Genomic DNA, 18,271 nt, shown 5'->3' on the forward strand with positions numbered 1-18,271 from the left:
ACTAGGCATGAGGGCCAAGGCTAGATAGTGGGTCAGGACATTGAGTTCCCCAGGTTTCTTTCACCAGACCGTTTAACCATTGGCAGGTCTGGGGAGGAGACAGCACACCCCCTATTGCGAAGTGGCAGGCACGTCATATCCCAGTGTGGCCAGCAATATCCCCATCCACAGCAAGAGCCCCCGGCCGCGGACGCGGAGAGGGCGGGTTAAGCGATCCGGGTCCTGCTCTCAGAACAAGGGACGCTGAATTGGGGGAAGGGCAAGGCACCTGCTTGCGGCCCATGCATCTCAGAGAGGGATGCCACCACAGAGTCACGCGCAGCCTGGTAGGGGGAATCCCCACCAAACACACACATCCCCACCGTACTCACCACCAAGCGTAGCGGGGCAGGTCTCCATCTGCGAGGCCGCAGGCCGCCACGCAGCAGCGACCTGCAGCCGCGGGACAGAATCAGCGCCGCGGCCATGAGTGACACCGCTTCCCTGTCAGCTGCTGCAGCTTACTCCCAGCAGCACCAGGGGGGGATTTGAATGCCCCCTCCCCGCCATCTGGCCGCCCGGAGAATCACGGGGAGACGGGGGGGGAAAAGCAGACCGAGCCTGAGCAAACTTTGCCAGACCGGATGCAAAGTGACCACCAAAGCCCCGAGCTAGGGTGGCCCCCATAGCTAACAGGCAGAGATGGGGAGCCCCACTCCGCCCCGGCGGGGGGGCTGCCACTTACCCGGAGCGGCCTCACCACGTGGCACCGGACTATGTCAGCGGAACAGCAGCCTTTCAGAGCCTTATGGCCAGCTGGAGTTTAAATCCCCCGTGAGCCCGCCCCTTTGGAACGCCGCGAGTCCCAAACAGCGTCTCGCTTTGCAGCGCAAGGCAGAAGCAAGAAGGACGAGGAACGCGTCAGAAAGGAAGGGGGCGTGGTTATCTCAGGGGTGGGGCGAGACAACAGGATTCACAGGGAACGCCAAAAACAACAAGGAGTCTGGTGGCACCTTAAAGAATAACAGATTTATTTGGGCATAAGCTTTCGTGGGTAAAAACCTCACTTCTTCAGATGCAGAGAGTGAAAGTTACAGATGCAGGCATTATATACTGACACATGGAGAGAAGGGAGTTACTTCGCAAGTGGAGAACCAGTATTGACAGGGCCAGTTCAATCAGGGTGGATGTGGTCCACTCCCAATAATAGATGAGGAGGTGTCAATTCCAGGACAGGAAAAGCTGCTTTTGTAATGAGCCCAGCCACTCCCAGTCCCTATTCAAGCCCAGATTAATGGTGTTAAATTTGCAAATGAATTTTAGTTTTGCTGTTTCTCTTTGAAGTCTGTTTCTGAAGTTTTTTTGTTCAATGATAGTGACTTTTAAATCTGTAATAGAATGACCAGGGAGATTGAAGTGTTCACTTACTGGCTTATGTATGTTACCATTCCTGATGTCCGATTTGTATCCATTTATTCTTTTGCGGAGGGACTGTCCGGTTTGGCCAATGTACATGGCAGAGGGGCATTGCTGGCACATGATGGCATATATAACATTAGTGGATGTGCAGGTGAATGAGCCCTTGATGGTGTGGCTGATGTGGTTGGGTCCTTGATGGTGTCGCCACAGTAGATATGGGGACAGAAAAGGCAACGAGGTTTGCTACAGGGATTGGTTCCTGGGTTGGTGTTTCTGTGGTGTGGTGTGGTGTGTAGTTGCTGGTGAGTATTTGCTTCAGATTGGGGGGTTGTCTGTAAGCGAGGACTGGCCTGCCTCCCCAGGTCTGTGAGAGTGAGGGATCATTTTCCAGGATAGGTTGTAGATCGTGGATAATGCGCTGGAGAGGTTTTAGCTGGGGGCTGTATGTGATGGCCAGTGGTGTTCTGTTATTATCCTTGTTGGGCCTGTCCTGTAGTAGGTGATTTCTGGGTACCCGTCTTGCTCTGTCAATCTGTTTCCTCACTTCCCCAGGTGGGTATTGTAGTTTTACGAATGTTTGATAAAGATCTTGTAGGTGTTTGTCTCTGTCTGAGGGGTTGGAGCAAATTCGGTTGTATCTTAGGGCTTGGCTGTAGACAATGGATCGTGTGATGTGTCTTGGATGGAAGCTGGAGGCATGTAGGTACGTATAGCGGTCAGTAGGTTTCCGGTATAGGGTGGTGTTTATGTGACCATCACTTATTTGCACTGGAGTGTCCAGGAAGGGGATCTCTTGTGTTGACTGGTCCAGGCTGAGGTTGATGGTGGGGTGGAAATTGTTGAAGTCCAGGTGGAATTCTTCAAGGGCCTCCTTTCTGTGGGTCCATATGATTAAGATGTCATCAATGTAGCGCAAGTAGAGGAGGGGCACTAGGAGACGAGAGCTGAGGAAGCATTGTTCTAAGTCAGCCATAAAAATGTTGGCATACTGTGGGGCCATGCGGGTACCCATAGCAGTGCCACTGACTTGAAGGTATAAGTTGTCCCCAAATCTGAAGTGGTTGTGGGTGAGGATAAAGTCACAAAGCTCAGCCACCAGGCGTGCTGTGGCCTCATCAGGGATACTGTTCCTGACAGCTTGTAGTCCATCCTCATGTGGAATATTGGTGTAAAGTGCTTCTACATCCATGGTGGCCAAGATGGTGTTTTCAGGAAGATCACCAATGCCTTGTAGTTTCCTCAGGAAGTCGGTGGTGTCTCGAAGATAGCTGGGAGTGCTGGTAGCATAGGGTCTGAGGAGAGAGAGTCCAAATAGCCAGATAATCCTGCTGTAAGAGTGCCAACGCCTGAGATGATGGGGCGTCCAGGGTTTCCGGGTTTATGGATCTTGGGTAGCAGATAGTATATAATGCCTGCATCTGTAACTTTCACTCTGCATCTGAAGAAGTGAGGTTTTCATCCACGAAAGCTTATGCCCAAATAAATCTGTTAGTCTTTAAGGTGCCACCAGACTCCTTGTTGTTTTTGTAGATACAGACTAACACGGCTACCCCCTGATACTTGACTGGGAGCGCCAAGTTCAGGGGGAAAGGAAGGAGCTGGCCTGAGGCTGCGGCTCTCCGGTGACTCCTCTGGTGGAGTCGCGGTCCCTCATGCAGCAGAAGCCACAGCCAGGGACACGGGGATGGGAGCGGATACTGGGATCCTAGAGAACGGGAGGGAGGAGAATGTAAATTAATGAGGAAAGGGTTCAGCTTGTCCCCTGCTGTGCACAATCTTCCATGGAGTCTTCCATTGCAATTGGATAGGGCCCCAGAATTGTCAACCCCAAGTATTCAAAAATCACAAATCAGTTAAAAACAAAACAACCAAACCCCATGAGATTAATATAGAAATCATAGGGATTTTTTAAAATGGTACCTTTGGGGCTCTTTTTATTTGCCTTTTGGTTGTTTAGTCTTTTGGATGCACTTAGTTCATGTTTTAAGCTTCTCTTCACAACCATGAGGGCAAGAAAATTAGGGTTTGTTTTTAATAAAGGTGAAATTCTTATGTAATTGCATTATTCCAGCAGTTGGGTCTTTACGAAAAACATCAAATAATGTAAGATTTGCAATAAAGTTGTAATGTTGGTTACCCTGGATAGCTAAACAGTCTGTTCTAAAGATGGTGCCCATTACTGGGCAGCTCCGTCAGCAACTACATTTTCTGCATTGAGTATGAACTAGCATGGGGTTCCAATCCATCATCTCCTTTATTAAGAAAAATAAATAGTTTGCCTTTATATAGTGTTTCATCCACAGATCTCAGGGCCTATATAAAGATGATGAGGCATAATCATCCCTAATTTACAGATAGGTTAACTGACCTAGAAAGGGTCACACAGCAAATCAGTGGCACAGACAGAGAACTCGAGTCTTCTGACGCTTAGCCCAATGCCATATACATACTGCTGAGTGTGTGTAAGTGAGAAAGAAAGATATCACACTGAGGTTTGTGGGTGTCGGTCTGAGAGAGGAAGTGAAAGATCCCATGACAGCCTGTATGTTTGTGAAATAGGTCCTGGTGGAAGGTGTTGGCTCAGCAGCCATGGAGTTCTCATTTTATCAGTAAATAGGTACAGCATGCATGGCAGTGCTGAAAAATTCCCCGGGATGCCTTTAACTGTGTCTCAACCTGACCTAGAGGGTCTGTTTCTAGGGGTCTTTATAACCATTCAATCTTTGGCCTTTGTTGAAATTATCAACAAATGCCTCAATCCTGCAAATTGTTCCATGCAGGTGGACCCCTGTGTTCATGCAGAGATCCACTGAAGTCAGTAGGGCTCTGCACAGGCTCAGGACTCTGTGTGGAACCACTTGAAGGATTCAAGGGCAAACGCACATATTAGTGACAATAGTGGGAGTGATTTCTGTAGCTGAGAACACCTGCTCTCAGGGAAATGGACTTACTTCACTTATTAAGCGACCTAAAAGGCATCAGATCAGTATCGGGTTTACAATGGCACTAATGGGGCCGTGCCCACACTCAGAGGGGCTCCGGTGCCCAGACCATGCCCCCGCCCACTTTGCTCTGAGGCTCCACCCCCACTTGGCCTCTTCCCCCTGAGGCCCTGCTCACCGCTTGCTCCTCTCCTCCCCAAACTGCTCGCTCCTCTCTGCCCCCTCCCCCTCGCCCACGTGCAGGCCACTGGCTCCTGCGAGCAGTGGGCAGGGCCTCAGGAAAAGAGGTTGAGGGGGCAGGGCCTCAGGGCAGAGCAGGGGGCGGAGTGGGGCCACGGTCCAGTGCTGGGGCCCACAGGTTAATCCGGCCCTGCATCAGCTGTTTGGTCACTACAGACAGGAGATGGATTTAAACTGGTGACCTCTGTTGAAAGGTGTAAAAGCTCACTCGAGATCTCTATGGTTAGGTCTACACTACGGGGGGGGGGGGGGGGGGGGGGGGGGGTCAACGTAAGATACGCAACTTCAGCTACGTGAATAGCGTAGCTGAAGTTGCGTATTTTAGGTCGACTTACCAGGCTGTGAGGACGGCGGCGAGTCGGCTGCTGCCGCGCCGCCATCGACTCTGCTTTCGCCTCTTGCCGCGGTGCATTTCTGGAGTCGACAGCAGAGCCATCGGGGATCGATTTTATCGCGTCTTCACTAGACGCGATAAGTCAATCCCGAATAGATCGATTGCTACCCGCCGATCTGGCGGGTAGTGAAGACGTGCCAATCCTCTGAGGCCTCCAGTCCCTCAAACTCAAAATCCAAGGTGAAAATTTGTACCATTTAGATTTTAAGTTCTTTGGGGCTGAGGTTAGCATTCCATTATCTGTGTGTAGAGTGCCTAACAAAATGGGGCCCAGATCCCTTACTGGGATATCTCGGCGCTTCCAGAGTACAATTAATAATGAAGTGATACCAACTGAGCAAAACTAAAACGAATCAAGAACTAAGATCCTGTTTCATAGAGGGCTAGGTCAGTATAGCTACGTCTCTCGGAGGTGTGGATTTTTCACAGCCCTGGGGAATGCAGAGATACTGATGTAAGGTCCTAACGCAGACCAGGCCTCAGGTTCGTTCTGTTCTGGTGTTGGTGGCTCTTTGTATTTCAAGCTTATCGGTAGGCCTGGCCTGACATGAATAATTAAATACATGGGGTAAGGCCTTAATTTTTTGGAAGATAGGATTAGGGAGGTAAATTATAAAGCTGAAAACAGGATGTTTATGCTAAGTAAGATAAGTAAATAGGTCAATAGACTAAACAGACAGGCCTGGTCTACACTAAAAAATTAGGTTGGTTTAACTACAGCATCAGGGGTGTTAAGTTCTCGTGTAGACAACGCTAGGTGGACAGAAGTATTCTTCTAGCTACTGCCTGTTAGGGTGGTGGATTACCTACAAGGATGGGAGAACCCCTCCTGTCGGCACAGGTAGTGTCTACAACACACTGAAGAGCTACAGTGGCACAGCTGCAGCAGTGTAGCTGTGTCCCTGTAGCCTTTTAAGCATAGACAAGCCCTAAGGTAAGAGGGAGGACACTGAGGGAACCATTTACTAGGAACAAGATAAGAATGGACAAGATACGTCAGGAATGTAGAAATAAGTTAAAGAGTAAGTGGAGCACCGACAGAGCATGCTGCACAGTGATTGATTCCTGTAAAGTAATCAAGCCAATTTAAAATTGTATACTGCAATGCATAGGTGCCGACTCGGTGGGAGCACCCACAGAAGAAAAAATGGTGGGTACTCAGCACACACAGGCAGCCCCCCTATCAGCGCCTCCCCTCTGCCGCAATCAGCTGTTCCACGGCTTGCAGGAGGCACTGGAGGGGTAGGGGGAAGGAGCGAGGGGAGGGGGCAGAACAGGGCGGGAAGAGGCGGGGATGAGGCGGGGCAGAATGGGGGCAGGAAGAGGCAAGAAGGGGGCAGGGCCTTGGGGGTAAGGGTGGAGTGTGGGTGGGGCCTGGGGTGGAGCCGGGAAGCACCCCTGGAACATTAAAAACTTGGCGCATATGATGCAATGTATAGCAAATGCAATAAGATGTGTAAACGTAATAAAGAAAGAGAGTTTTTGTGTAACTCTGGTGCTGTCGTGTACACAGCATTTACTGCCCGCCTCCCCGCGTTTAAGTCTAATCACTGAAGCATTGCTGTATGCCAGATAAAGATAACAAAGAGTAACAAAGTTTGAAGTCAAACTGAGTTTTTGGGAAGCCGAGTGGAAAGAGGTCTTGGAGGGAATCCCAACAAAGCCCAGTTCTCTGATTAATGAGCCCTGTCTCCCATTGAATGCGATTGATTGTTAGAGTGAAAGGAATATTTCTGTCATATATAAACTGATAGAAATTTGATTTTTGTGTTGGGTTTATTTTGTTTTCTGCATACAATGGCTTAAGTGAACTGGTGACATTTAGTTTAAAAGAGTATCATGAAATCCTCATCCAAGGAATGCTATCTTTAACCCTTTACATAGTTCATGCCAAGTCTGCCGATCAAAGAGATTCTTGTGTACCTACATACACAGTATACCTGCTGATAGTTTGATTACAATGACATTGCTTACCTTAAATATATTAATCCCAGGGTAATGACTTGGAAGATTTAAGGTACTGGTTTCAGCAGGGTCCTCTCTCCTTTCATATCTTCCGGTGACTAGGAAGGCTGCTGAAGTTTAAAGTCTGGAGGTTGTACTTGGATCAATGAATGTACCGGTATGTTACTCAAGCCAGCACATCCAGGTGACACAGTATGTGCTTCTGCCTCTCTGTCCTCACAGCTCTGTCTCTCTCAGCCACTTCCCAAGATAGCAGGAAGTGCTCTCAAGCTATCTGCTTCACACATACATGCAACTGCATCACACGTTTCCTGAAAGCAATTTAAGGGCACAGTGCACATTTACAGTTATATCTGACTATTGTAAGGCTAAGGGGCACTTTAATAGACTCATAGGCTTATTCCCCTCCAGTGGGTCTATTACCATTGGGAATACCACAGTACAAGCCTTGTTAAAATTCTGTGCCCCTCTTGTGCTCTTCGGCAGCCTGAAATCTACTTAAAATGCTGGTGTGCTCTATTATTGAACACACATAACTGGTTTTATGGGCTTGTTAGCTATCTATCAGATTTATGCAGTTTCAGTCCATTCACTGACCTCTATGTCTACCCTTTTCTGCAAACAGGCATGTGGGTATGAGCAGAACCATGTGGATTCTGAGTTATGAACTCTCAAAACCTGTGAGACTTGCCAGCGTTTGTTCCAAACTCTGCACCCAGGCCAGGCTGGTACATAGGCTCTTGGAATTTCAAACCTTTTGTGCAAACATGGACCATGCCAGGTTATGACAACCCCTTCCTTCCCAAAGCTCTGAGGAGAGACTGCTGGGTGTGTTTGACAGAATGCAAAATTTCCTTTTGTTTTTGGGTTTGGTTGAACTGAAACTCAAAGGGAAACGTGGCGGGGGTTGGGGACACCCACTTAAACTGAAACAACCAAACATGATTGTATCAATCTAATATAATTGAGGCACTTCCACTGCACCCATCCTTTTGGCATCAGTACACATTAGAAACGTAGGACCAGCGCCTCAGCTAGTATAGCTCCACTGAAGGCAAAGAATACTGTAATGTCCCAGGCATCTTTCAGGTAAATTATTCTAAAGAAAAATAGAGGCATTTTGAATATGGCCAACCCCAAGTGTTTAAAAAGTATGAGTCAGGCCTCCCAAAATCATGAGACTGGCTAAAAATCCATCCTCAGCCCTCCTCACAAATGCTGCTCCTGTTCCCAGACACCCTGTCTCAGTAGCTGCTGGGCCAGGTTTTTCTGTAGCTATTGCTGCCCCTTACCTCAGTTTCCTCCCTCCCACTCCCTGCAGGTGATTACATTTAAAAATGCACTCAGTCAACCTGCTGCTCCCTCAAGTCCTCCTGCCAGGGCTGGCTCTAGCTTTTTTGCTGCCCCAAGCAGCAAAAAAAAGCGCCGCCCCCCCCCCCCCGGGCCCCCCCCCCCCCCATGCCGCGCCGCGCTCCCCATCCCACCCCTTACCAGGTGCCGCCCCCAGCATGTGCTTGGGTGCCTGGTGCCTGGAGCTGGCCCTGCCTCCTGCTCTAGAGTCCAGGTGACCTTGCCTCCTCCGAGGCCAGGCTCCAATGATCAGTGGCCTCTAGGGGGCACCGCTCTAGGAGACAGTGGATTTAGAGGTTTCTCTTCTTAGCACCAAGAGCATGCAAGCATAAGACAGGACAGAAAGGCTCTACTATACACTGCTGGCTGGCTCTTCATTCTTTTCTTCTCTCCATTGGCAGATCTCCCTTTGTCCTCCCCTATAAACTCTGTTCCGCCTAGACTGCATGCTGTTACAATCCACACTTTCTGCATCCTGCTGACAGGATGCCGCAGCACCACAGTGAGGCTTCAGCTAACCTGTGGGAGCACAAAATAAACCTGGATATCCGATGGTCTCGAGGGCTGTCTGAAGGCTAGAGACAAGGTGACTGCTCTAGAATTAATGTGTGGGTTGCCAAAGTATTAATGTCGTTTTGGCATGTTATTCCACATTGCAGTGCCCTAATGGGGCCCTGGCATGGTATGTACAGGCAGCCTTTCTGGGATCTCAGGCTGTGAACTGCCTTCCCCCTTCTGATTTGACTGACACAAGTGGGTGGTCTGTCAGTAAGTTGTTTCTTCCCCAGGACTTGAGAGGACTGGTCCATGGGTTGCAGAGCCAGAATGTTTTGTAAAGTGTCCGACCTGGGGCCCAAAGTGGTTGCTTGCTGTACTCAAGCTTAAGGCCAGTCTCAGTAGTACTCTACAGTGGAGTGAAGATTTGCACCTGTGTCCATCTGTTCAGCAGTTGTCCCACTGATCAACAGCCACAAGTTTAGTTCCTGCTTCTGTCTGTTCCTCTTGTTACTCTGGGTTCATAAATCCAGGAAACAGGTCCAGCACAGACAAAAATAGTGGAGTATTTGTAACATGACAGAATGCTGAATGAGAACTGCAGCGGGCAGGCAAGCCAAGAGTCAGTGGCCCAAGAAAACGGGATGTGGCTGCAAATTAGTCCCACAAATTTGGGACACAGCTGTAGCACAGATCTTCACTTTGGAATGACCATGTAGCCCACAGGCCAAAACGTTTACCCTCTTGCCCCTTGATCTGAACTATGCGTCTTTTTTCACCAAGTCAGACACTCTGCCCAGTCTATCCTCAAATAAAGTGCCTAGATGCTGCTGTGAGTCTCAGGAGATGTCATTTTCAATTTCTTACAGTGTATGTTTTAGAGTGTCGGGAGATTTGATTTCAGTCTTTTATAAAATGTTGATTTGCCAAAGTACTAAAGAAATACTAAAGAGCCTTGGACCACGCTGACATGCTGTCAAAGTTTAAGTGCTTCCACAAATGAAATGTTCAACTTTCCTTCCATGTTCCAGCTCTGCAGTGGTGTTCTATTATGCCTGTTCCAGGCCCAGTGTGATTCCTTACTCCATCATTTTGTGAAGCTGCCCTATACCCAGTTTGGGGATCACATCCAGAATAAGCTAGGCTACAAACAAAACTCCCCTGTGATATTCACTTCTGGTAGTGTCATCTTCCCATAGATAGCTTATCAAGCCTTTCTTCATGGCAAGGAAATACTGTCTGATTTTAAAATGGGCTGAGAGCAGAAGAGCAATCTGTCCCCTCAGGGAACAGATGGGCAGGATCCCCTGGGAGAATAACATGAAGGGCAAAGGAGTCCAGGAGAGCTGGCTGTATTTTAAAGAATCCTTATTGCGGTTGCAGGAACAAACCATCCCGATGTGTAGAAAGAATAGTAAATATGGCAGGCGACCAGCTTGGCTAAACAGTGAAATCCTTGCTGATCTTAAACGCAAAAAAGAAGCTTACAAGAAGTGGAAGATTGGACAAATGACCAGGGAGGAGTATAAAACTATTGCTCAGGCATGCAGGAGTGGAATCAGGAAGGCCAAATCACACTTGGAGTTGCAGCTAGCAAGAGATGTTAAGAGTAACAAGAAGGGTTTCTTCAGGTATGTTAGCAACAAGAAGAAAGTCAAGGAAAGTGTGGGCCCCTTACTGAATGAGGGAGGCAACCTAGTGACCGAGGATGTGGAAAAAGCTAATGTACTCAATGCTTTTTTTGCCTCTGTCTTCACGAACAAGGTCAGCTCCCAGACTGCTGCACTGGGCAGCACAATATGGGGAGAAGGTGACCAGCCCTATGTGGAGAAAGAAGTGGTTCAGGACTATTTAGAAAAACTGGACGTGCATAAGTCCATGGGGCCGGATGCGCTGCATCCAAGGGTGCTAAAGGAGTTGGCGGATGAGATTGCAGAGCCATTAGCCATTATTTTTGAAAACTCATGGCGATCGGGGGAGGTCCCAGATGACTGGAAAAAGGCTAATGTAGTGCCCATCTTTAAAAAAGGGAAGAAGGAGGATCCGGGGAACTACAGGCCAGTCAGCCTCACCTCAGTCCCTGGAAAAATCATGGAGCAGGTCCTCAAGGAATCAATTATGAAACACTTAGAGGAGAGAAAAGTGATCAGGAACAGTCAGCATGGATTCACCAAGGGGAAGTCGTGCCTGACTAACCTAATTGCCTTCTATGATGAGATAACTGGCTCTGTGGATGAGGGGAAAGCAGTGGATGTGTTATTCCTTGGCTTTAGCAAAGCTTTTGATACAGTCTCCCACAGTATTCTTGCCGCCAAGTTAAAGAAGTATGGGCTGGATGAATGGACTGTAAGGTGGATAGAAAGCTGGCTAGATTGTCGGGCTCAACGGGTAGTGATCAATGGCTCCATGTCTAGTTGGCAGCCGGTTTCAAGCGGAGTGCCCCAAGGGTCGGTCCTGGGGCCGGTTTTGTTTAATATCTTTATTAATGATCTGGAGGATGGTGTGGACTGCACTCTCAGCAAGTTTGCAGATGACAGTAAACTAGGAGGCGTGGTAGATACACTAGAGGGTAGGGATCGGATACAGGGGGACCTAGACAAATTATATGATTGGGCCAAAAAAAAAACCTGATGAGGTTCAACAAGGATAAGTGCAGAGTCCTGCACTTAGGACGGAAGAATCCTATGCACTGCTACAGACTAGGGACCGAATGGCTAGGTAGCAGTTCTGCAGTAAAGGACCTAGGGGTCACAGTGGACGAGAAGCTGGATATGAGTCAACAGTGTGCTCTTGTTGCCAAGAAGGCTAATGGCATTTTGGGCTGTATAAGTAGGGGCATTGCCAGCAGATCGGGGAACATGATTGTTCCCCTTTATTCGACATTGGTGAGGCCTCCTCTGGAATACTGTGTCCAGTTTTGGGCCCCACACTACAAGAAGGATGTGAAAAAATTGGAAAGAATCCAGCGGAGGGCAACAAAAATGCTTAGGGGTCTGGAGCACATGACTTATGACTTATGAGGAGAGGCTGAGGGAACTGGGATTGTTTAGTCTCCAGAAGAGAAGAATGAGGGGGGATTTGATAGCACCCTTCAACTACCTGAAGGGCGATTCCAAAGAGGATGGAGCTCGGCTGTTCTCAGTGGTGGCAGATGACAGAACAAGGAGCAATGGTCTCAAGTTGCAGTGGGGGAGGTCCAGGTTGGATATTAGGAAACACTATTTCACTAGGAGAGTGGTGAAGCACTGGAATGTGTTACCTAGGGAGGTGGTGGAGTCTCCTTCCTTGGAGGTTTTTAAGGCCCAGCTTGACAAAGCCCTGGCTGGGATGATTTAGTTGGGAATTAGTCCTGCTTTGAGCAGGGGGTTGGACTAGATGACCTCTTGAGGTCCCTTCCAACCCTGATATTCTATGATTCTATGATTCAATGTATTTATATACAGAAATATAGGACTTGCCATATCAGATCAGATTAATGGTTCACTGAGTCATGGCTTTTGCATCCGCTTCTGTTATTTACATTTATAAATGAAAAGTAACTTCACTGAAGTCAATGGAGTTATACCAAAAAAGTAAGGTCAGAATCAGGCTTCCATCTCCAGAAGAAGCCTACACTTAATGATTCAAAGGAAAATCAAACTCTCCTACAATGCACATAGCCCGCTAGGGAGAGAGACTTGAGAAATACAATGGGAGCAGGAACAAGATAAATGAGACATCTGGACAACAGAGGGAAACAATGGAAGAAAAGGACAAAACAGAGAAATATAGAGAAAAGTGAAAAAGATGAAAATATAGAAATAGCGAGAAAATGGATTGAAACTGAAGAGGCAGAAAGCAGAGGAGAAGAAAGGAAGATAATAAAAATCCATCTCAACAGACAGTTTCTTGGGAGTCTCAGGCAGGGGGGAGCTGTCTCCTAAGAAAAGCCAATTAAGTTCTCAGACATGCAGGAACAAGAGAGCAGGGCTTCATCACACAAACAAAGGAAGATTTAAGGATTGTATGAAGTCCTCCTTGTGGGAAGAGGGACAAAATCTGGAGCATCTCACACAAACTGAGACAGATGACAACCAGCCCATTCCTGTAGGGCTGAATATCCTGAGCACACTTCTCATCATGTCACACACATCCTTCATAACAGGGATGAAATCAGAAAGCCAAAAAAAGCCCATTGGAATCAGTGGAACAACTTCCATTGATTTCAGTGGCCATTGGATCAGACCCACAGCAAGTGAAGCTTATGCATAATTCTCTTGTATAGTGTTTTTCAGCCAGGTCCCAAAAGGCAAAGGTGTCACCAGGCATTGAAAAATGTTGTTAGAGTTTAAAGCAAAGAAAATCTCACTCCCCCACTCCCTACACACATTTACCCTTCAAGGTCAAGTATTAGCTGTCATCCTCTAGAAACACACAAACCAATTATATAGTCTTATCATTGTTATCACTTACACTTTTTTTTTACTCTTGCTTTTAACGTAAATGTAAGGAGGTCATGACAATTGAAATAAGGGGTTGCCAACCTGAAAAGACAGAGAAACACGGCTCCTATAGAAATGTGAGGCACTCAATGCCAGCTCCTATAGAAATGTGAGGCACTCAATGTCAGCATAGGAAAAGATGTGGAGATGTGTGAAATTGCCTGGAAAACACATCTGCAAAGTAAGCCTAACAAAGTGTTTTGTCTTTGTGACTGATGGTCAAAATCTCCCCTGTGCACATTATTCCTGCATAGGGGAGGGGAAATTCAATGAACAGCAGTTTGTGAAGTTTCTTTGCCATTATTTCTTGGGGATCAAAGTTTGCCCTCTGTGGAAGTGGCTAGGGGTTCTGCTTGAAACAAGGAGCATCTGTGTACTTGTCCTTCATCCATATGGCCCAGGAAGCAGAGGGTTCCCTCTCTCAACCCTGGGTGCTCCTGGTGCCTTTTTCAGGGCAGCCATAATGGCGTTTCCATAGGGCTGTCAATTAATCGCAGTTAACTCACGCGATTAACTAAAAAAATTTAACTGCGATTAAAAAAATTAATCACGATTGATCGCACTGTTAAACAATAGAATACCATTTGAAATGTATTAGATATTTTTGGATGTTTTTCTACATTTTCAAATATATTGATTTCTTTTACAACACAGAATACAAAGTGTACAGTGCTCACTTTATATTATTATTTTTAATACAAAAATTTGCACTGTAAAAATAATAAACAAAAGAAATAGTATTTTTCAATTCATCTCATACAAGTAGTGTAGTGCAAATCTCTTTATCATGAAAGTGCAACTTACAAATGTAGATATTTGTTGTTACATAACTGCTCTCAAAAGCAAAACAATGTAAAACTTTAGAGCCAACAAGTCCACTCAGTCCTACTTCTTGTTCAGCCAATTGCTAAAACAAACAAGTTTGTTTACATTTACAGGAGATGCTCCTGCCTGCTTCTTATTTACAATGTCACCTGACAGTGAGAACAGTCATTCACATGGCACTTTTGTAGCCGGCGTTGCAAGGTATTTATGTGCCAGATATGCTAAACATTTGTATGCCCCTTCATGCTTCAGCCACCATTCCAGAGGATATGCTTCTATGCTGATGATGCTTGATAAAAAATAATGTGTTAATTAAATTTGTGGCTGAACTTCTTGGGGGAGAACTGTATGTCTTTGGCTCTGTTTTATCTGCATTCTGGCATATATTTCATGTTATAGCAGTCTCGAATGATGATCCAGCACATGTTCATTTTAAGAACACTTTCACTGTAGATTTGATGAAACACAAAGAAGATACCAGTGTGAGATTTCTAAAAATAGCTACAGCACTTGACCCAAGGTTTAAGAATCAGAAGAACCTTCCAAAATCTGAGAGGGACGAGGTGTGGAGGATGCTTTCAGAAGTCTTAAAAGAGCAACATTCTGATGCGGAAACTACAGAACCCGAACCACCAAAAAAGAAAATCAACCTTCTGCTGATGGCATCTGACTGATGAAAATGAACATGCATTGGTCCACTCTGCTTTGGATCGTTATCGAGCAGAACCCATCATCATCATGGACGCATGTCCTCTGGAATGGTGGTTGAAGATGAAGGGACATATGTATCTTCAGTGCATCTGGTACGTAAATATCTTGCAACGCCGGCTACAACAGTGCCATGCAAACGCCTGTTCTCACTTTCAGGAGACACTGTAAACAAGAAGCAGGCAGAATTGTATCCTGCAAATTGTAACCAAACTTGTTTTGTCTGAGCGATTGGCTGAAGTAGGACTGAGTGGACTCATAGGCTCTAAATCAAACAATGCAGTTATTTTTTGTACATAATTCTACATTTGTAAGTTCAAATTCCATGATAAAGAGATTGCACTACAGTACTTGTATGAGGTGAATTGAAAAATACTATTTCTTTTGTTTTTTACAGTGCAAATATTTGTAATTAAAAATAAATATAAAGTGAGCACTGTACACTTTGTATTCTATGTTGTAATTTAAATCAATATTTTTGAAAATGTAGAAAACATCCAAAAATATTTAAATAAATGGTATTCCATTATTGTTTAACAACGCGATTAATTTTTTTAATCGCTTGACAGCCCTAGTTTCCATACACAAAGAGGAAAGCAGTATAAGTTTCTCCATGCTCTGTCTGCAGTGACTCAATGTTCTGCCCCACGATGCTACCACTTTATAATCTAGGGAGCCTGTACTACTTGAAGGATGCTTCTGTGCTACTTGATGCTTCTGTGGAGTATGGGAAGAAGTGGAAGGAGCATCCTGTGGAGGTGGCACTACCTCCTCTCATGCAGCCCAAACAGTATTCGCATGTGCACGCTCTCTTCCACAGGAGCAACAAGTGGAGCACGTGAGGGACATTAACACTAATGGATACTTAACATTATTACTAAAATGGTAAGAAATACAATTGCCGTGTTGGCCACCAATCCCCAAACAAATGTAATATGATATTGGATGTATGAAAAACTATAGTACATTATCCTAAATAAAACCAATTAATTGCAAAACTTAATAGAAAATTGAAAGTCATTAATGGAGCACTGTGCATTTTTCTCCATGTGCAGTCATTCATAATGCACAAGGAAACTGCTAGCACAGCTCCAAGGAAGTAACAAAGTAATTTAGTCATGAGGAACTAATATTGAAAGTAGGGCTGTCAATTAACTGATGCGATTAACTCAAGAAAATTAATCGTGATTAATCACAGTTTTAATCGCACTGCTAAACAATAGAATACCAATTTAAATGTATTAAATATTTTTGGATGTTTGTCTGCATTTTCAAATATATTTATTTCCATTACAACACAGAATACAAAGTGTGCAATACTTACTTTATATTATTATTTTTTATTCCAAATATTTGCACTGTAAAAATGATAAACAAAAGAAATAGTACTTTTCACATCACCTCATACAATTATTGTAGTGTGATCTCTTTATTGTGAAAGTTCAACTTACAAATGTAGATTTTTTTTTGTTACATAACTGCACTCGAAAACAAAACAATGTAAAACTTTAGAGCCTATAAATCCACTTAGTCCCACTTCTTGTTCTGCCAATCGCTAAGACAAACAAGCTTGTTTACATTTACGGGAGATAATGCTGCCCCCTTATTTACAATGTCACCTGAAAGTGATAACAGGCATTCAGATGGCACTTTTGTAGCAGGCATTGCAAGGTATTTTACATGCCAGATATGCTAAACATTCGTATGCCCCTTCATGCTTCACCACCATTCCAGAGGACATGCTTCCATGCTGATGACCCTCATTAAAAAAAATAATGAGTTAATGATATTTATGACTGAACTCCTTGGGGGAGAATTGTATGTCTCCTGCTCTGTGTTACCCACATTCTGCCATATATTTCCTGTTATAGCAGTCTCAGATGATGACCCAGCTCGAATGATGACCCACCACTTTCACTGTAGATTTGATGAAACACAAAGAAGATACCAGTGTGAGATTTCTAAAAATAGCTACAGCACTCAACCCAGGGTTTAAGAATCTGAAGTGCCTTCCAAACTCTGAGCTGGACGAGGTATGGAGCATGCTTTCAGAAGTCTTAAAAGAGCAACGCTCCGATGCAGAAAAGAACCCAAACCACCACCACCAAAAAAAAAAATTGCCTTCTGCTGGTGGCATCTGACTCATATGATGAAAATGAACATGTGTTGGTCCACACTGCTTTAGATTGTTGTCAAGCAAAACTTGTCATCAGCACGTCCTCTGGAATTGTGGTTGAAGCATGAAGGGACATATGAATCTTTAGCACATCTGGCATGTAAATATCTTGCGACACCAGCTACAAGAATGCCATGTGAACGCCTGTTCTCACTTTCAGGTGACATTGTAAACAAGAAGCGGGCAGCATTATCTCCTGTAAATGTAAACAAATTTGTTTGTCTGAGCGATTGGCTGAACAAGAAGTAGGACTGAGTGGACTTGTAGGCTCTAAAGTTTTACATCGTTTTATTTTTGAGTGCAGTTATTTTTTATACATAATTCTACATTTGTAAGTTCAACTTTTATGACAAAGAGATAGCACTACAGTACTTGTATGAGGTGAATTGAAAAATACTATTTCTTTTGTTTTTTACAGTGCAAATATTGGTAATCAAAAATAAATGTACAGTGAGCGTAGTCTGTGTTGTAATTTAAATCAATATATTTGAAAATGTAGAAAACATCCAAAATATTTAAATAAATTGTATTGTATTATTTTAATAGCATGATTAATCACGACTAATTTTTTTAATCGTTTGACAGTCCTAACTGAAAGTGATTCATGAGCCTGCTCAACCCTAATACCTTGATACCATGCCCCCTATGCATCTGAACTGGGTTTATAGGAGGTAGAATCAAGACCTGTTTGGGATGGGCATGTACATTTGTAGAGTTACTTAGCTGCACATTATATACTTTGAAAGTATACAATACCAGCCTACGTAACACGTGAGCCAAATAAAAGATTCATGATCTAAGTTCAGATTCATTCATATGAATGCAAAGGGGCAGAGCAGCTTGTTTCCAAAAGGTGTATTTCCAGTTTACAAAACCTCAAGCATGTAGTATCAAAAATATCCACATGGTGGTCTCATGTGCCTGCAATGAAGATGCCTTTTTCCATATGCAAAACTTAATATTTGTTTTTCTTTTCGCTCCTCGTAACAGAAAACATTCAAAACTCTGAAAACACCTGGGCCAGATTCCTTAAATTTAAAACACAATAACATAACAAAATGCAAGCTTCAAAAGTTGCATTGGTGTCATGAAATGGAATTCAAATCAGTCTAGTTGCATAGGTGCAAACTTGTAATGTAAATGCAGTTAAACTGGTCAGCACTTATGTAAACTAGACTAGTTTAAAATTGAGTTCAACATTGCAACTTTTCTATAATAGTCCAAGCCTTTCGAATCTTCCCCTTATCTGGGGCACATATGTCATACACTGATATAGAAAAAGGGAAGATTACCTCTC

The 18,271-nt window shown here is 44.8% G+C and overlaps 1 protein-coding gene across 5 annotated transcripts in view; it reads right to left on the minus strand.

The window, feature by feature from the left end:
* CNDP2 (carnosine dipeptidase 2) overlaps positions 1–7,166 on the minus strand; it is a 28,952-nt gene extending 21,786 nt beyond the window's left edge. Inside the window, exon 1 of one of the 5 annotated variants that reach the window (XM_034762514.1) lies at positions 6,949–7,166. Coding sequence is in view for 1 of the 5 variants with exons in the window: in XM_034762510.1 (XP_034618401.1) it covers positions 372–467 (96 nt within the window). In the remaining 4 variants the exon portion in view is untranslated. Of the gene's footprint in view, positions 1–371; positions 654–724; positions 884–6,948 lie in introns of those variants that run through there. The other 4 variants (XM_034762513.1, XM_034762511.1, XM_034762510.1 and 1 more) reach the window with 4 other exon arrangements.
* Between the last annotated feature and the right edge of the window lie 11,105 nt (positions 7,167–18,271).

The sequence above is a fragment of the Trachemys scripta genome, chromosome 2, assembly GCF_013100865.1.
Source record: "Trachemys scripta elegans isolate TJP31775 chromosome 2, CAS_Tse_1.0, whole genome shotgun sequence".
In the NCBI taxonomy this organism is placed as follows: Eukaryota; Metazoa; Chordata; order Testudines; family Emydidae; genus Trachemys; species Trachemys scripta.